Source organism: Capra hircus, chromosome 22 (genome assembly GCF_001704415.2).
Source record: "Capra hircus breed San Clemente chromosome 22, ASM170441v1, whole genome shotgun sequence".
Classification (NCBI taxonomy): domain Eukaryota; kingdom Metazoa; phylum Chordata; class Mammalia; order Artiodactyla; family Bovidae; genus Capra; species Capra hircus.
This window is the reverse complement of record NC_030829.1, coordinates 36865033-36885764: the sequence shown is the minus strand read 5'-3', so window position 1 is coordinate 36885764 and position 20732 is coordinate 36865033. Positions and strand designations below refer to the sequence as shown.

Below are 20732 nucleotides of genomic sequence, written 5' to 3'. Positions count from 1 at the left end.
GAGGGGAGCTTGGACACGTTCTCACGGACCTCCCCCGGTTTGCCTATGTAGGACTCCAGCCCAGGAAGGCTGAGGGACTTGTCTGAGGGCTTCCAGTGCTCAAGGAAAGAACCAGCAGGTGGGTGTGCATCTCCCCCATTCTCGCCCTCATCAGTCGGCCACCCCTAGGCCATTGCTGCCTGAAGGCGGTTCCAGAACCCCCAAGACCATACCTCTGACCATTCTCCTGTGATCCAGACATACTCGCAGGGCTGCAGACTACAGCTCTCACGGTCCACAGGCCTTGTGCTCATGCCACAGTGCACGCCATGAACCTCACCACCTCTTTCCTCGTCCACACATACCACCTTCCGGTACCTGGAGCCTTCACCACAAGTCTTGGTGCACTGTTACAGACAGACAAAACAGGTGGTGATGTGGGAGAGCAACACATCCACAGGTGGTGATGTGGAAGACATTTCTCATGTCTTATTATTGTGATAATTTATTTTCCTTTCTAGATACTCTTTAAGATTGGGAGATCGTTGAGTGTATTATCAGAGAACTCATTATTTTATCCTCGTAACTTAACAAGATAACTGAGAAGAACACATATGACTCCATATTGGATCTAAATCCTTTGGCTCTAACTCTTGTGCTCTGTTGCCTGTACTTAGCCATGCTGCCTCTGCACCTTTTATAAAAGAATGTTGCCTGTAATGTATGTTACAGCCCATTGTCAAGGCTCTGACCTTTAAAGTATTCATTCATATAAGGATAAAAAGCTGCCTAAAAGAAAATAACAATGGTCCTATTGGAGGTTTATGGGAATGTTGTGACCAGACCTACTTGGACAGCTCTGAGAACAAAGAATTCTGGTATCAAGAAGTCTGCAACAACCAATAAGTCTAGCTCTGGTTAAGATGGTTCTTTGGGACACTAGTCCACGTCAGAAAATTGCTATTCCTTGCCCCAATACCTCATCCCTCGATTTACGGATATGTCATGTGGCAAGCAGCATGAGCTTGAACTTGGTAACAACAATACTGTTTCTGCCATAGTGATCAGCATTCAATAAGTGACTGTCAGGATGAAGCAATGAAAGTGTGAATGAATGAAAATTGGATTTGGAAAGAACCTTACTTCACTCACTCAAACACTAAATCTCTTTAAAACATACGGCCTCTAGATGTTGATGTTGAAATTCCCCTAGAGTCAGGGAAGTTATTCCCTCTTCAGGTGGTCCATTTCATAACATAGAACTAAGCCTATCTCTTTGCTGACTCCAACCTCTTGTCCTAGTGGTTAATTCCAAGGGAGCATAAAGGACAAGTTTTGTTTCCTACAAATAACCACCCTCAGGCACCTGAGATAGCTTTTCTGTGGCACCTACAGCCTTTTCTTCTCCAGACTGAACTGGTGTCATCCCTGGATCATTTGGCCAGTATCCACCAACTTCCTAAGAAGTGTCTGGCCCTATAATAGGTCTGGATGAATGGTAATGGAAACAAAGAGCACAGAGATGAGCTGTATTTTAGTAGCAAAGATGGACATTAGACAAGTAGACAGCTAGGGATCAAGATTGAGCCACTACTATAATTTCCATTTTTCAAAAGAATAAACTAGGATTTAGCTGCCTAAAGATCCCAGGCTATCCATCTCTTTGTGAGGTAAACAGGATAGATGTTTTTTATTCCCATAAACCATGTGGAGAACATAGAGCAAGTGGTATGTTTCAATCTAGAATGATCTTTGTGCTGACCACAAATTACTTATCTCATTTTACTTTGACCAAGAGCAAACCCCACTGTAGAAGTTTTACCTTAGTTATCTGTGCTGTTAAAGGTCTTCCAAAGCCTGTCCTATCTAAAGCATCGGTGTCACTCAACATTTCAAGACTCTAGATTACATAGGAAAGGTACTGTAACCAACCTGTGTCAAGGACAGCTTAGGTTTCCTTTAACCAAGGATTATAAACTCTGTTGTCTTGGGGCCTTATCCAACTACTGTGAACTGTCATTGTTGTTCACATAATATATTTTAAACTTTCTCCTTTTAGACTAGAGAGCGTCACAGATCCCATTTCTCTTTTGTCTCTGACAAGTCTCCTTTGCTTTTATGACCTGCCTTATCCCAAAGCATTTGAGTGTGGGATTCAGCTTGACCCAGAGATGTCTTACCTCATATACCCCTTGCCTTTCTTTTCTTTTTCTTTCTTTCCTCATTTCTTCCTTCCTTTCTCCCTTCCTTCCTTCTTTCTTTTTTTTTGGTTAGGAAAATAAACATAATCCATTTACCATTATAACCATTTGAAAGTGTACAATTTAGTGGCATGTAATCACTGGCCATGTTGTGAAATCACATCACCCCAAAAGGGAACCCTACACCCATTAAGCAATCACTCCTCATTCCCTCTTTCTCTCAGATTGCTGCAACTACCAAGCTACCTTCTGTCTTCATGGATTTGCCTATTTTGGGTATTTCATAGAAATAGAATCTTCCAATATGTGGCCTGTTGTTGTCTGGCTTCTTTCATTTTAGCAGAATGCTTTCAAGGTCTTGCCATGTTGAGCATGGATCAGTATTTCATTCCTGTTTATGGCTGAATAGTCCATTGTATGGGTATACCACATTTTGTTTATTCAAATGTTAATGGACATTTGGGTTGTCTCAGTCTTTTGGCTATTATGAAGAGTGCTGCTATTAACATTTGCATGCAAATTTGAACACCTGACTTCAATTCCTTTGGGTGTATCCTTAGGAGTTAGAAATGATGGGTTACCTGGTATATCCATGTCTTTTGTGAGCTGCTTTCTTCTTTCAAAAAGTAGAGGGGCTATGTATGTGGCTGTGTCTTGATAGCTCCTTACCAAATATTTGCAAATTTAATTTAAAATTTCTGTTGCTTCCAACTCAACATCTAGGGTATGGAACCAGTCATAATTTTTCTGGGGCATAAATCTGAATAGCAAACAGTGTGAGATGGGCATAGAGGAGCAAATCCCTTCCTACCAGAGCAGGAGACTAGCTGTGCCTGACGCCTAGCCCAGCTCTGACTCAGCAGTTCTTGGGATTTCTCTTCTCCCGAAGGATACTGAGAACCATTGTGAAGTAATAATGTTTCTGTTGCTTCATTTTAAAAAAAGCTAAATGAGCCATTGAATGTCACAAAATAAAACTGGCTAATCTGTCATGTGTAGATCTGTGCAGAAGACATACTTAACTCCCCACAGAAAAGGTAATTCCTGAGAAATCAGGACTTAGGTAGTGCAAAGAAGAACATGATTACTGAGCAGTCAACCTGGACTAAACCTTCCAGTGTCCTTGTTTATTTTCACTAATCCATAGGACTTTAAGCTACATCAGTAAGTAACAGTCTGGAGCAGAAAAGCAAGGGTTACTTTCCTGCTTGTTAGATGTTTCTCCCTTGGTCTTAAGTAATGCTTAACTACCATAAAAACTACTTGCCAATGGTGGCAAAGGGCGTTGGGAAACCTTATTTTGAATATAACTTTCAGAATAACCAAAGTAAGTAAATAAGTGACTTGCCCAGTGGTTTGGAATGAGTCAACAGTGGCTCTGAAAATCACTCAGCATGGGTGTTCTCCTGGAGTTTTAAATCCTAACCAGAGTATAGGGGCTGGGTAATCAGAAAGCAATCCAGCCCATACTATAGGATTTTATTAGCTTTCAGTAATATCACCCATTCCACCCATGTAAAATCTATGACTCTTTCCTCTGTCCTGGAATATGACCTAGAATATTCTGGAAAACAGATGGAAAAGCTCAACTAAGCTTAGTTTAATTTTCAGAAGATTTTTCTCCAATTTCTTTATAGCTTTTACAAAAATCTATACAAAGTATCTAAGACACACTACCAGCCTCTCTGAAATTCAGCATACCTGTGATTCAGTAAGCAACTATCCTAACAACCCTGGGTTAACTAGGGTAGTTTGCCCCTTGTCCCATGGGCTACATGTGTCTATAAATGTGTTGAAACTCACGGCGGGGGGGGGGGGGTAATGTTTTAAATTTGAGGGTGAAGAAGATCTAAAATAAACTTTTAGGGCACTATTCTCTTTAGCTAGTTTGGCTGACCACAGGGTGATGTCTAAAAAGGATCATTTAATGCAATGAGTACAAACTGTCTTTCCTAAAAGATTGGAATTGAGTTGTTTTACTTTGTTTGCTTAGGTACTCTAACCATGGAGGAAAGAAAAATCATTCCTCATATTCACCTGCTGAACCTGTATGGTTGCTGATTTTCTCCATGGATGAAAGAATGTGTTGTGTTCTTACGAGGGTCAGGCTATCATTACTGAACAGTGTGTGGGAAAGCAAGCAAATGAACAAATGAATTTGACAGTAGAGTGTTCTGGTTGTGCTAAACAGAGTCTTTGGCTAAAAGGAACAGAAAGTAAAGATCAATTTATCCAAACATTGCTTTATGTCCAAAAAAGAAAAAGCAACCTTCCAATTACAACAGGTTCATTTAAAAAGTGGAGTTTGGCCATCTGTGTCCTAAAATATTATATGTGCCAGGGGAGAAGGCAGAAACAACTGTGTGGATACATTTTGTAACTTTAAAGTCATTCACTCATTCAACCAAGACAAACACACGTCAGAGACATAGTGGGTTTGGTTCCAGATCATCACAATAAAGGGAATATCACAATACAGAGAGTCACATGGGTTTCCTAGTTTTCCAAGGCACACAGAAAAATTCTATTTGCACTATAATCTACTATGTCATAGCATTATGTCTAAAAATGTACATAATTTTAAAATTCTTTATTGATTAAAAACAAACAAACAAACACAGCTGCCCATTACCTCAGCCTTCAGTGTGTCCCAGTAGGAACATCAAAAATCACTGATCACAGGTCCACAGACAGGCTGGGCTCTGTCCTCCTTCTCTCTTCCACCTAGAATCACTGCCTCTTGGCACTTTGCCCCTGACCACCCTAGAGAAGGTAGGGCTAGCCTATCATTCTCTATCTCAGCACCTTGTCTGTAGTTTTTTTTTTTTTTTCATCACAGCACTTTTCATAATTGGCGATTTCATAGGACATGTCTGTTTGCTTGTCTTCTCTCTGTCTCTTTCACTAGACAATCAATCCCTACCATAGCAATTCCACACTTTCTACTGTAACCGTAACACCTAATGCCTGGCACTTTGCAAGTACTCTATAAAGATTTGTTGAATACATGAATGAAGGAATGAGTAATAAAGAGTTAGTATTTGGCCCTTGTTCACACATCAAAACCTGATCACTCCCTACTGTAAACTTCATAAAATCTTTGTAACCAACTGGCCAAGGACCTGCAGCTCATGACTAATTTTTCTGTGCTAAGAAGATGAACTTGGGAATCATTTTACAGCTGATATCAATAAACGTTTTTAGAATCCAAATACGCGTGGTCCAAGTCCCTGCACTGGGTCAAACAGCCATGGGGTGGGCAGCTCTACAAAGGCCAGGCAGATCTGAGCACAGCTTGTCCATGGCAATGTGACAGGAAAGTAAAACAGCTGTCCTTACAGGAAAAACAGAGCTTGTCTGACTGTTCTACAAGCCGTTTTACAACGCTGTGATTTCAGAGTTGAAGCCAGTTACCAGGTATTGTTTCATAAAGTCTTTTCTTCTTCCTTCCTTCCTTCCTTTCTCTCTCTCTCTCTCTCTCTCCCTTTCTTCCTCTTTCCTTCCCTTCCTTCTTTCCTTTCTTCCTTTCCTTCCTTCCTTCCTTCTTCCCTCTATCTAACTATTATTCTCTCACTGCATTCATTCATGGAGTCACTCATTCATAAAGTGTCTTCAGTGCCACAGCCACTGTGCTAAAAGCTGGGGAAAACTCTGGTGAACAAGCTTTATGACTTCAGACAGCTGACTGTATCGACAGCAAAGACAGGCAAAAATGATGCAGAGCGCTAACTGCTGAAGCAGAGTATTTTCAGGGTGCAATGAGAGTGGACAGGAGGGCTACCTGACTCAGGCATTCGAGGGGAGGTGTGATCAGCAAGGGCTTCTGAAAAGATATGACAACTTGTCTGAGACTTGAAGGATGAGCAAGGGTCACTGAAGTAAGGAAAGGAGGAAAGCAGCCTTATTGTGATACAGAGGTACTAGGGAGGAAGGAGAGTATTCTGGGTAAAGGTAAGAAAAGGTAAAAAAAAGAACACTCCTAAGTCCTGGGAGATTTACTCCTTAAAGCTAAGGGATGTATAACCCACATACTCAGAATTCTTATTTGATCAAAAGCCCTATAAGTAAATTCATGAGCTTACTTATAGGGCTTTTGATAATCTATAAATTTATAGATTATAATACTATAAGTTTCTTAAGATGGTAATTTTCAAAAGAATTAAAAAGTCAATTTTTAAAAACTCAGCCTCAAGAGCATAACAGTTCAAAAGTGAGTAAAACTGAGCAGTGAAAAGCTAAATAACTAGCCCAAAGTTGGCAGGTGATCTTAAAAGCCCAACACTGTGACACACAGTCTTTGCTGAAGCGCTGGTCATCATCTGAACTCTCCATCAAGAGTTCACCATACCAAAGAGAAGTAACATTGGCAGAAGGCCTAAAATATGCTAGGCACTGCACTGAATCCCTCACTTAACCTCATTTAATCTAAGACCTTGATTCAGCAAAGTCTGACATGTAATACCCATTTTGCAGATGAACTAAATGGAGCCCATAGATTTGATGCCAATTTCCCAGAGTCCCAGGTGGTCTTGTTTACAACATTGTGGTTTTCTGAAGAGAGCATTTTTCTCTTCTTCAGTTATTGTGTGCTATATCTGAGGGTCCAGGCTCTACCCTTGTGGTACCATGAATAAACATTAACCCCCCTTCCCCAGTATAGTCAACAGGCTTCTCAATACACAAAGGGGACCACTGACATGCTCCATCTTCATCAAGACTTCCCCTCAACCACATACCTTAAGGTCTGATTATCAACCAACTGGACCAAGAATTTCATTTTAAGAAGAGGGTGGGGTAGTCACCCTCTAGAGAATTCTACTAATACTTTGATGCCAACTATGCAGAAAGGGGCTGGCCAAGCCAAAAATAAAATAAAAGAATTCACCTTGGGTGCATGTCAACACGGGAGGAGGTAGAATATAACGATTCAGAGCATGTATTCCTGAGGTCAGGCTTCTGGGCTTCAAATCCCAGCCTTATTACTTAGTAACTACATGAACTTGGATGAATTAACTTAGCTAAGCCTCCAGCTTCCTCATCTTTAAGTGAGGATAAAAATTTAATTACAACACCAGAAAGTTATGGAAAAGGTTAAATGAGGTCCTCCATATAAAAATACTCAATAGAGTGCTTGGTCCATAGCTTAACGAACAATGAGATGTATTACTTTTATTATCATTTGTATTAGGGCCACTGTGCCAGATAATCATAGAGGATGCCCCTCACATTGTAGCCTATGGGAATGGCACCCTTGGGTTTGTACAGAGTACAACCTGGGTGACTGTATACAGCCTTCCTGATGATCATGCTATTGTGCGCAGGTGGAACTCATGCTTCTCCAGGTGGACGCTTGGATTATTTCTCATGAAGAGGAGGGTGCCATTTGCTATATGCCTGTCATGAAGTACATCTTGCCCACAAACAGGTGGGTTTTTAATAGTGTCCAAGGGGGAAGCAAAATGAAAAAAACGCACATGTAGAAAGCTAACAACAGCTCTGAGTTAGCTGTCAAGAACAGCTAAGAAGAGAACTTCCTGTAATGGGATGGGATGGGGTAGCAAGTGTCCAGCATCTGATTCACTGGGCTCTAAGGCTGTGCCCTGACATCTCACTGACATTAGATCAAGGTGTCACTTGATGAGGGGAGGGAAGTTAAGACATGTGTCTGCACATATCAGGTAAAATGGAAGCAGAGTGAGTGGGTGCAGAGGAGGAGAGAACCAGAATGAAGGTGCAGGTTGACTGAGGGCATGAAGGGGGTGGACTATCAAGTGACCACCCAGTTGACTGTTTAACAAGGACACTTTAGACCATGGAAGGAGGGGCAATTAACAATTACACCAGGCCTGCCCCAGGTAAATAGGATGAGAGGCCACTCTTTTCCTGACATGGCTTATGAAGGTGGTTTCCCGATTGCTCACAGCATTCCCTTGAAGCCTTGTGGCCAAGGGGATGTTTGGAAAGGACCACCAGCATGCCCTGCTAATGAGAAACTATTTTGATGGAGCTTCTCCCTCCACCATCTAGCAGCCCTGAGTCTCACTTTGGCCAACTTAGTGTCATGTGAGGGCCTCCAACCCCCCTGACCAACCAGGTCCACTAGCCTCCAACTCTTTACTTTGGGTTCAGGCTGATGGGAAAGCATGTTGGCAGGAGGGTAACTATCAGAGTCTGCTTTTCTCATTGCTTCTGTCTGACCAACTTCTAAATTTAGCCACAGGCCAGGCTTTCTTCGTAGGTCTTCTGTTCTTACATGGCACTTGAAAGCAATATTTGAGGAAGGATTTAGAAAGATCGATCTGCATGGCACATGCAAAGATGTAAATTTCTAGGCACGTTTTGGATGATCAGAGAGGAGGATCTCCTCAGTGCATATCTGGCAAGATTTCTAGTCTGCGGGAGTCAGAAAGAAGTGTCAATGGAGCATGCATTTTCCCAACTGACGCCAGAGTTTTCAAAAGTTGGCTAAAGCGTCAGCTGTCAGCTTAGATTCATTTCTGAACACTTTACTCTGTGCTCCTTGGAGCAGTCGCACAGGGTTGAGTTTGGCAGGACATGAAGACAGAGAGGGACAGAGCAGGCGGCGGTAGGTCTGAAGCAAGAATCAGAAAGAGTGTCGAGTGGTGACACAGGCAGAGACAGAGAAATATTCTCTCCCTTCCGTATTGCACCCTGTCAATCCCCAAGCCACTCGATTATTTATAGTTTTCCCAGAGAGACTTTGCATAGTTACCATTTTACCATTTTACAGATGGCAAACTCACAGCTCAGAAAATTAGACATCCATGTTCTAAGTCAAGCCAGGATATAACCAAGTCTGAAGAATTCTACAGCCTCTGGGGTTCCCAGCAACTTGTGTGGCTCAAGTACAATTAATTTGAAATATAACTGCTCTAGCCATTCCTCTCTACCACTGTCTGGCAGAAGTAAAAAAGAAAGAAAAGAAAAATAAAATAAAAATAAACCCTAGAGTTTCCTTTGAAAAGGAAAATGAGAAAAAAAAATTTTTTTTTTTGAGTAGACAGAGAGGGTGAGACTCCTAAAGAAAAGAGATGACTGAAAACAATGGAATAATCAATCAGGAAGGTGAGAGAGAGGGAAGAACAGAGCTGGAAGGCTGAATCCCCACAAGGATTAAGAATGCAGAAGAATAAAACTGGACCTCAATCTTACACCATAACAAAAATAAACATGTGGGTCGCAAAGAGTTGGACACGACTGAGCGACTGAACTGAACTGAACTGAACTGAATATAAAGCACTCACCAGAGTGCCAGGCACTGTCTCTCCTGTCCTGAAAAACTATTCCTGGTGGGAAATTCCTGTCTCAATCTTCTTATCTCTGAACATTTTACACCTTGTACTTTCTGTTTCATTCCAATGTCAGTAGATAAAGTATTGCTTTTTAAAATATCTTTCCCTCCCTTTTCTACAACTGAATCTTCTCCACTGGAAACAGAGGATCCTCCCTACGAAAGTCCTATCCTTGCTAGAGCCAGGCCATTCCTCAGGGACACTTAGTGTTTTCTTTAACTAGACATTAACTTGGAGAAAAACAAATTGGTCTATTTCTGCATCAACGGAGCAGTTCTTCAGAGGCACTCAGTTTTTTAAATGTTGAAAATCCTTCACTAATTAATCCGGGTTTCAAATGAAATGCCTGCCTTCCAGCTGATGGCTGAAGCTGTGGAAGAAAAAAAAAAAAATTCCAGAGGCGATCCTACCTAGGGTCTACCCAGTGGCTGTCTGAACTCACGCAAATGACCACGTCTGAATACACACATTCAAAAGTATTTCTTCCATCTCCCCCTCCTTCTGGGAAAGTTATCTTCATGCATTTGGCCCACGGCCTGTTCAACTTTTTCTGGAGGCAGCCAGATTTGCAACATCAAGAACACAAGCATTGGAACGGCAGAAAAAGGAGGAGTTCTCCCACCCTGCCTGGAATGAACTCCTGCCCTCTGACAGTGACCTGGTGGGAAAACGCCAGCCTGTTTACCGCGCTGGAGGGCTTCACAGGGGAACGGATGTGATGATAGCAAGGGGGCTGAGCGAGAGGCTGGCAGGTGCCCGCTTCCTGGCTCTACTTACTTCTTGCCATTCCTCTGCCCTCCACGCGTAGAGCGGACACGGCGGGGCTTGGCAGGCGCGCTCCGACTCCGGTCGGGTGTAGGGGTTGCACTCGGTCTCTCTGGCTGTTTTGCGCGTTCCCATCTGACAGCCCACATTTCTCCTTCGCACGCCTTGGCCGCAGGACACGGAGCACTACAAGGACAAGAGGATGTAAGTGGGAGCTCTGGGTTGCTGGTGGGAGGGGGCGGTCATCAGGGTGGAGAGGGTCAAGGACCTGGGGATGGCATTCCTAATCCAATGATCTTCACAGCCATTACGGGGTTTTCTAATTTCCAGTGAAAGGGACCCAGGAAATGTCTACAATCTGCAGCCTCATTGCCTATCAAAGCCAGTTGAGTGAGGAAGAGACTCAAGTTTGGGGGTAATTTCTCAAGGTAACAAAACTCCTGGACAATGGAAGAGGCCGGGAGACATCATTCAGAGACATTCAGTACCATCCTAGAGTACTGCTGCCATGGGAAATGAAAATCCCAAGTGATTTCTATCCTGGAAGGTTGGAGGGCCTTGAAAATTGGAGAGACAGTTGCACACAAGAGAATTTCTTGGCAGATGAAAATTATAACTCAAGGAGAGAAAATCACTGAAGATTTTATGGCCTTATAAGTAGAATTATTTTCTCCAGCCTCTTCTTCTTCTTGCTCCTATTACTGGAGATAGGGGAATTTGGATGAATGTATGAAAAATAAAACCTGACAGAAAAAAACTATTTCCTTGGGCGTTGTGTTTTCAGCCCGTGAAAAGTACTGTTAATCAGGCTGAAACATTTTGTTGACCAAGCTGCAAAACACCCTGTTAATCTGCAATTAACTTTTCTCTAAATTAATTTTTTAGTGGTTTCCTCGTTACTGGGTTTTATAATCTCACTCATGGGCAGGCCAAGAATTATTATCTTTATTAAGCTTTTGACAGTGAGAAACTAAAGGCAACATTTAACTGGAAAGAAATGCCTGTTATTTCACTTAGCTATTAAAAATTGTTTCCAAGTTTGTGTGATAGCTGAGCCTCCATTCATTTGTCTGATTGAGAAAATAAACTTAACATACATTAAAGTCATATTCTTAAGAGGAAGTCTTCATACAGAATAGAATCAAGCTTTTAAATTAGACAGAAATTCCTGTCCAACTACCCTGCAGCAGGATTGATCTTACTCTGAGGCTAATGGGAATTTACTATCAAGAAGCACCCCTAATGAATTCTGGTGCATATTAGTATTATTTCCATTTCAGATTCTAAAAATACAGGTGATAATATTTAGAAGGCAGCTTGGGAAATCATATCATTTCAGATAAGTCTGCCAAGCAAGGAGCTTAAATGTTCACATCAAAGCTAGCTGAAGAGAAGGAAATATTTTAGAGCAACATTGCTACTATTGTTTGGGTTTAATTGTATTAATTGGATTGAATGAGTTTGTGACCCACAAGAAATCAGACATTTAAAGTCATTGTGCTCTGGGTGGAATGAGAGGGTGCCTGAGCACAAGTGACTGCCTTGTCTACAGAAGATGGCCATTTAATACTTTGGGGAGCTATGTGTATGTTTCCCATTGATTCCACATTAAATGAATGAACTATGGCATGGGAGAATTAGCACAGGAATGACAGAAATTGTCAACCACGGACAGCAAACAACAACCAAAACACTCTTTGAGTATTTGAATTTGGGGCCTTAAGCATAAAACAGAACAATTCCAGAACAATGTATCCAAGTAAAAACACAAGGAAAAAAATAAGATTAAGTAAACAAGTCTGAGTTTGCATAGAGCTGATATACATTCAAAATCTCATCATGCTTTAATAAGGTAAAGAAAAAGGAAAAAACATTAAAGACTTTCTGGGTGTATACTATCCAGGTTCTAAGTAAATGGAATTTCTTTTTGATGCTACTGTTTGTTAACTAAATTATTACTTACGGCTCAGCAAAGGTAAGGTATTATCAGCCATAAGCATCTGATATTTAAGAAATAATTTCTACAATGTTCAATATTTTTTTTCAAAGGGTAAATAGAGACAGAGGAAGTTTCAATTATACAATAATGTCATTGTGGCTTTTGATTTTCATATTGCCAAAGCTAGCCCTGACTTAACATATTCAAAGATTTTTACAGGGCTTATATGCACAGCAAGGTACAATAAGCCTTGCCTCTGTGAAACCTACATCCATGGTAATCTTGGTTCAAAATGAAGTGTACTGCATCAGAGTCAGTTCTCTGTGTTGAACTTTTCTTCCTGTGCTGTCTCAGGGGAGGCAACATTTAGCATACAGAGCGAGCCAGACTTGCTTGGTAAATTCTGAGAGATTTGTGCAGAAACCCCATGAATAAAACAGCATCAGAAAGACCTCTGTGTGACCCTGGAGGTGCTGATGGTGGTGGTGTGTGCACATGTGCGTGCTTAATTCTTGTTCTATGTAGTCCAAATTTTAGTTACTCTGCAGAAGAAAAAGGTTGAGCAGCATATTAACATGTGCCCTCCCCCTGCAACTATCATTCCTGCATGGCCGTCTATTTGTGCAGGTTTGAACGCAGATGTTTTTAGTTCTAAGCTACTAAGCTAGGAGCTGTGTTTCATCTCTCTGGACTCCCTGCTATGCAATGTTAGAATGCAGAACTCATCGATTTAAAGGGGAAAGTTAATGCTTTCTATAGATAAAAAGAACCTCTATGGACCTTGTGATGCTTAGGGAACTGTAATACACACTTGAAAGCCTGGAAAGAATTTTACATACTTTCTATCAGTGTGACTGCTACATGGCCATGACAGGATTCAAAGGAGGGATTAGCCTGGAAAATAACGACTTTAATAACTAACTAAAGTATGAACTAACTTTAATAAATAACAACTGGTAACAATAATAGCAAATTAGTGAGCACTTACTAGGCCAGGCTCTATTCTAGGGTTTCTCAACCTAGGAGATCATTTCTGTCGGGGGCTGTGTTGTGCGTTGGAGGAAGTTCAGGGGCATCCCTGGGCTCTGTCCTACTACGTGTAGTTGCATTCCCTCTCCTCTGCCAAACTGAGACAACTAAACCTGTCTCCAGCCACCTCCAAACATCCCAAGAGTTACAAAATCACTGCTACTTCTATGCTAAGCATCTTGCATAAAATATCTTTCATACTTCCCAGTAAACCTTTTACATAGATACTCCACACATAAATAAGGCAAAGAACAATCACCCTAACTCAAGCAAAAACTAAAACAAAAAGTAATTCAAATAAGTTCTATCTTAGGCAATAAACCAAGGCTACTGTGGACCAGGATTTGGCTTCCAGTTTTAAAATATGGTGCTAGTATTATGCAGCCTCTTGTACTGCGTCAGCAAGAGTGTGGGTGAAAGGACTGTTTTCAAACAATTCAACATCAACGTTTGCAGTTCAAATACAAGTCACAGAGAGCACAAATCACTAAGGCGCCTCAAGTTCTCATCGTTGACCATGTGCATGGGGTTTCTAAGATTTCTCAAAGGACACACATTGTACATCTGCCATGTTTCTCCATTAAACACTTCATAATCACCATGGCCAAGCCACTCTCACGGTAATTACAAAAAATCCCAACCAAAAATGGCTGGTAGGTTCATAATGCAATTTGCCGGTTTCCATTTTGGCATGAGCACTGAAGAACTTTAAAAAAAATCAAGTGTTTCCTTGACTTCAAGACACAGTACTACATTTTGTACCACTGAGAAAGAAAAAGGAGCAATTAATCATGACCTTCTATTAATGTAAGGACCATCCTGACCACAGAAATGTTCAAGTATCAAAAAACAACTGGTATCTCAGGGCTGAATGAATTCATGATAGATGAATGATGGCAAAGTGTTACTTCCATTCTAATTTGATTGTTTTTATTGTTTATTCTTAATCTTCTTTTGTTTAGAAAGCTTTTCTATAGGAATAGGATACATTAACGATTTTTACTCTGGAAGGCTTCTGAATCATGGAACTAACAGAGCCTTCACATTTATCAAGCTGAATCAAGAATCAGATGCTGATTTTGTCTGAAAATTTCATCCCTCAGCTCTTGATCAAAATCATCTAAACAAACTGAACATGAATTTTTGAAAAAAAAACCAAACAACCCTTGAGTATGTTTTTCAATTAAAGTTCTTCTTTTACTAGGAAAATTTCCTTGACACATTCAAGATGTTCAAAAGACATAAAAGTGAAACATTCCACTTTAAACCTCAAAAAAACTAATTCTGAGGAAGAGACAAAGAAGATTAGCATGGCTGTACTAGTTTCCTATCCCAATATTCTATATGCCTTATTATTGCCAGACATTTTGACATAATGAGAAATTACAATAATTATTTCCCCTACCTTGAAAATGAGATGACTAAAATACAGCCACCAGCAGAAAACAGAAGAACCAGATACAAAATCTTCTAAATATTTTTGCAAATGGATAATCATTACTCTTGCTTTATATTACTGCCTTAGGGATATTTCTGTTTACCATGGGATCATTAGTAAACCAATAATCTTTAATCATGCAGACTATCTTTCTCCGTCAACCTCTGGGTCTGATTATCTTCAGGTATGTTTCAAAATTGCACAAATCGGATTTTACCCGTGTAGCATCTTATCTTGCCTGCTTTTATAATTCATTTCTATAAATCAAATCAGAGCATTAGAAAGTTGGCCACAGACCATTACACGACTGTGTTTACCTGCATTTTCCACAAAGGTAACTAGACTTTCCTAAGCAATCATTTTGAACAGGTGCAGTCTTTTTTGGGGAAGCATTCCGATAATCCTATTACTTTATGTTTGGAAAAACCCCAAGGGTTCAAACCTAATCATCCCAGCTTTGTGAGCAATTTTAGACTTTCCATCAAGTTCACAGGATACGAGAGTAAAACTCACTCTGTGCTTACCAATAAAGAGTGAAAGATTCTTTTAATCATCCTTCTTTTAAATGAATTGACTTTTATAACAACTATCAATTAAGTGCATCTTGACAAGATGCAAATAGATAAGTAGAGGCCAAGGGACACAAAGAAAAATAACAGCATGAAAGTGTGCAAGAGGACAAGCTAATTAGTGTGGTATCTTAAATAATGTTAGCTATAGGCTTTTACATGAATTGAACAGCTCGAAAATACAAGGGCTGGAAGTCAGAGATGACAGTAGTCAGTTAGACAAACCATTACTGATGACCAGTATGAAATACTGCCTAAAAATCTGATCCCTTGAAGAAGCCAGAAGAGAAACTAGTTTTGGCTGGGCACAGACGCTTTGACTATTAAAATAAAAATAAAAACAAAACATGATATGATAAAAGCACTCTGAGGCTATTCTGCTGGGGTACAATGCAGGTCACATTTTATTTCTGTGTGAAGGGGAATATGACTGTGAGGTATGGGGGACAATGACAGCAGCCCAGAGCATTTAAGAAAAATTTGTATTTCTAGAGGAATTTCCTATCATTCCTGTTGAAATGGAGGATTCTCAACTCCTTCTCATGTTAACACAGCTGTACAAAGCTTCTTTGGAGTGTTAGGAATCAAGATCCAGGCTCTGAAAGAATCAGTTCTACAGGCTGCCAACCTTGAACCTGGTTTCCTATTGATTCTCCAGAGTATGTGCATACATCTCTACTGCGCAGGAGAACCACAAACTCAGCAAAACCTCACTGCATCAAATTAATGGAGAGAAAGAGCATATTACATACAGAATATGTGAAAAGACATTGGCCCTTACTACTTTTAAGTAAGCACCTTCAACTAAGCTGAGGAAATGTATAAGTAAGGAGTAACAAGATATACTTTAAGGGCCAGATATGAGTGATCTGTTCACCCATCAATTGTTAACGTGTAAATAGAAGCTTCTCAAGTTCCGTCTTGAATTCAATAGGGAAACCTACTGAATTTAGCAAATGTGTAGAATTAGTGGAGTCTAACTGTAATCAGTTTCTTGGGTACTTCCCCTACTTTCCCACTGTATATACACATACTGTACTCATTCAAACAAAACATTACTCTCGAGAGATTATTAGAGTTAAAACTACTGAGCTAAGTATGTGGCATTTATTACTGCAATAAATCCTCATAAGAGTTATATGAAGTCAGATCAGCAAGGTCACACAAATCACCCAAGGTCACAGAGCTAGGAAATGACAGAAAACTTCCCCATCTATCCCCCACCTCTACTGTATACAATCTAACAGGCAGAGAAGTATTCTTTAATACTTCATATTGACAGCTCTTTCTTTAAGAACCTCAAAGGTAAATTTGAACTCAATTCCTGCCAGGTAACCATAGTCAACCTTACTGAATCTGAATTAGTGGTTTTCTAAATGGTGAATAGCAATAAAAATGCCATTAGCAAAGCATTGAGGGACTACTCTGTCCTACACAGTTGACATCTATCACCACTTAGAATTAATCCCCACAACTGTCCTAGTATATATATTATCCAAAGCACCAAGGGATGAAGCCACTTGCCCAAGGTCCCACAGCTAGCGAGCATTCTGACGTAAGGCTGTTTCCTTTCCTGTTTCCACACTCCCCTCTGAAAAACTGAAACTGAGCAGGGAAACAAGCCAACACACTGGGGTCAGCCACATGGCCAAAGGTAAGGAAGAAGTCGTTAGAGGAGAAGCATTGCTCACCTGACTCCAGGCGCCAGCCTTCCACTTGGGGCATCTTCCTCCTCGGCACTTTCTGTGCCCATTTGGCTTAGCAAGGTGTTTACAGAAATCACTTTCTAAATGGCTTCCATCTTTTGCCATGCAGTAAACATTTCGTTGTTTATGCCCTCGACCACAAGAGACAGAACACTGAAATATAAAGCAATGGCAAGGTTGTTTTTTTTTTTTTTTTAATCACAAGAAATTTGATAAAAACCTAGGTCGTGAGATGTTAAGATCATGCCTAACAAGAGTCACCATTCCCTCCCCCTTTGCAGTGCCATTTTGGATAATATCTCAAGGCTCAACATGGAAGGAACGTGGCAGTGGAGGACACAAATGTGGACAGCGGGAATCCTGTCTAGTATTTTGGGTCACTCAAGAGTGAGGGTAAATCCTGGTAATATAGGCCAAAAATAAGCCCATGAACCTGAAATTACCATAAAATTGTGATTTAAAGAAGTCCTACTATGAATTAGTAAGGATTTATTTTGGACATCTCACTTCATGCAGTCTCTGATCAAGATATTTCTTCAGCAAAATGCCTCGTGATCCACTCTTTTGGATAAAGGTGCATTTCCAAAATACAGCTGTGTTCAATTTCCTAATGAATTGATTTAAGGAAACTCTTCTACCATTTTTCAGAGGATAAGCTCTCATTTTCCCAGCCCATTGGAAAGAAGGTGAAAAAGGCATGTTAGAAACTGAAAGGTAAGTTAGCAGGTGGGTCTGTGCCAAGTTTGGGAGGGAGGCATTACCTTTCAACTTTGATCTGCAGGTTCACTGAACTGTTTTAATGTGACCTTGTCTGACCACATCTAAGAAACTTGACTTTGATTTCAGAGTAGGTTTCTCAGAAAGGTTTAGGAATCAAAGTGCTCACGGAGTCAGGACAAAAATGTGACATGACAGCTTCTTGTAGAACAGGCAAGAGGCTGGCCCCAATGAGTACACTGAGATATTCAACGTCCATTGCCTCATTAGCGATTACAGAAGTCATTACCACTTGGATCATAAGCTTGCTGGCTCCGGTTTTCAAGACACATTATTTCCCAATACAATGTCCTTACATTTCAGAGGGAAATGAGTTTAAGAATGAAGAGCAAAATGTGAAAATGCAACAAAAATAGATTTCAAGTGTTATTTCTTTCTATTCAATGTTTCTAGTTTCCCCTGCTACCTTTGTGTTTTTGTTAACTTAAATGGCCAAAGTGTCCTTTCATGTCTAACAGATAAAGAGCACCGTGTAAAACATGTAGCCTAATATAAATTGAACCACCATTACCACCCGAGCTCTAAGTGACCCATTCATATATGTGCCAGACATGTTTTTTTCTAGTAGACTATTATAAAAATTCCAAAGTAGCTGCTAGAGAAATATAAAATATGTATATCAATATATTTGGGTCTAACTTTTTACTTTAGGAGATGGAAAGGTTTTTTTCTTTTGAGCTCTAATTTTGTGAGTATTATGATTTTGAGTAGTCATTCTGGAAGGACTATACAGTGCGGAAGGAAGGAGTCCAATTTAAATATCTACATCAAAACAAAAATATCCATCTTTCAACCTTTAGTGTTTTGATGTTTATGAAGACTTTGGGCTACAATTCTAGAAGACTTTTATAATGAATCTCCAGGAAGTTGGAGATAAACCTGTAAACCAACTTACACACAGATAATCCCTATTATTAGTGACTAATTTTAATATTTAAAAATGTTACTTCCACCAACATTACAGGCACAGTTAGAGTTTGAGGTGCGTTCATTTGTTTAGTCAGCAGACATTTATGAAGCACCTACTAAGTTTTCAGGATTATGCAAAGTGTTGGGAATACAGTGATGAATAAAAGTGATACAATCCCTGCCCTTGTTGAGTTTAGAGACCAGTGAGGGAGACCAGCATTAATCAAGTGACAACAAAAACAAATACATATTTGCTAACTGACATGAGTACTCTGAAGAAAAGGGGCTGAAGTGACTGGAAGAGGAGTCCCTGAGGCATTCCTGAGGGCCAGACCATGTCGAGCTAGTAGGTCATAATAATATATTTTATTCTCCACAAGATGGAAAATCACTGAGGTGTTTTAAGTTAGCGTAAGACACAGTCTAATTTTTGCTTCAAAATTCTATTTTCACTAGTGAGTAGACAATGGGTAGAAATTCAGCATTAGTGGAAACAAGAAAACTTGTTAAGAAGCTTACGCAGTTGTCCAAGCAAGAAGTGATGGTGGCATTGATGAGGGTGCAAAGTGGAGGGGTGAAGGAAGCTGGTGAATTTAAAACAGTTTTTGAACTACAAATGACAGTTCCCCGAGGGATCTGCTGTGGGGTGGATGGGAGAGGGCAGGGTCAGGAAGGCCTCTAGGTTTTCTGCTTTGGGCAGTTGGATTAGAGGGATGATATGGACAGAGATGGGAAAAACAGCACGGGGGATCAAGAATATATTATTTTCTAGGAGGTGAGCTGAATTTAGAGGATATGGGTTCATGGGTGGTAATGTGTTTGATTAGGGTGAAGAAACAGACATAGCTGTCTTATTAATCAGATGAACAAGTATCAGTTGAAAGCAAGTTTGACCCTGAAGGATCATCATTTCAATATACAAACAGTTCAGACAAGCTGTCCCTTAATATGGAGGGGAGGAAGAGAGTTGGTGGAAACGGAGATTTAGTAATCTGTTGGTCTGTAAGTTCCATGAGGTCAGGGGTTACGGAAGCTTTGTTTATCACTATGGGCTTACACTTCCCACACTTTGCAGAATTCTTAGAACTTGGCAGGTGCTCAATAAGTGTTGAATGAACAAATAAAACAAATCCATTTAGTGGTCACTGGAAGAGGTAACCTAATATTAGGGAGCAATCTACAGAGGCAGAATTAGCAAAGGCACAGCTTTCTCCCATTCATTAGGTACAAGGCACTGCTCAAAGACTTTGTATACATTATCTCATTTAATCCTTCCAATAACCACAGAGATAGGTACTATTATTGAAGACAAATGGCATTTTCAAAATGGCATAACCAAAATGCTTTATGTGTATACATCTCTTCCTGTATGACTCTAATATAAGTGGCTAGATGTCTTTTGGGAACGTAACAGCACAATGAAAATCAACAGCATCACTGATAATAATTCATCTGAGAGGTGCCACTGGTGCAACCAACATCTATTGCCCAGGATGGAGGAAGATGAGTTGAAATATAAACCTTAAAAATCTTTTAAATACCTGGATTAGCTGCATCCACCCATTTCTAAGAGTGGTTTTCTTATTTGGGGAAATGAATGAAACTGATTTGGAGAAAAGGATGCAACACTTCAGTATGACTTACCATACGTATTATTTGTCTAAAATTCAGATCTCAAAGTGATAAAGAAATTCTTAAGGTATCTAATCTAATAGCAAACACCTTTTATTTCATGTTTTCTAAATTACCAATGACAAAAAGCAGCTGCTTGTGGAAATTTTCCTAGCTAGCAGGCTTATTAATAGGTCTATTATGATTTCATAAAGAAGTTATCATCTTGATAACCAAATAAACACAGGTTTTAGCTCTTCTATTCTGAGGGAAATTTCTGTCTGATTATTTCCAGTCCTTTCCCAGGCACTGATTTTTGTGTCAGCATGCGTTGCAGAAGTAATAGTTAAATTTAGTGTGTCACCTAGTACATATTATTTTTTGGCTACATATATGAAGTTTCCTGTTCTGGGGAATATTTAACTCCTTATATTTGCAGCCAAATAGACTTCTAGTTTGCCAGGTGGACCCTGACTTTTTCCCTCTGGAGAAACAA

General features: G+C 40.1%; 1 protein-coding gene and 1 long non-coding RNA gene across 4 annotated transcripts in view; one reads left to right on the top strand and one right to left on the bottom strand.

Annotated features, from left to right (window-relative positions):
* Positions 1 to 20732, bottom strand: part of ADAMTS9 (ADAM metallopeptidase with thrombospondin type 1 motif 9) — a 162397-nt gene that overhangs the window by 25849 nt on the left and 115816 nt on the right. For 2 of the 3 annotated variants that reach the window (XM_005695759.3, XM_013973544.2), the window contains 3 exons: positions 16925 to 17092; positions 10271 to 10444; positions 213 to 386 (listed from right to left, as the gene is read on the bottom strand). In XM_005695759.3, coding sequence (XP_005695816.1) covers positions 213 to 386; positions 10271 to 10444; positions 16925 to 17092 — 516 coding nt within the window. The remainder of the gene's footprint in view (positions 1 to 212; positions 387 to 10270; positions 10445 to 16924; positions 17093 to 20732) is intronic. The other variant, XM_005695760.3, reaches the window with a different exon arrangement.
* Positions 10310 to 11307, top strand: LOC106503438. Its single transcript, XR_001297113.2, has 2 exons — positions 10310 to 10462; positions 10589 to 11307. It is a non-coding gene; the product is annotated as an uncharacterized LOC106503438 (long non-coding RNA).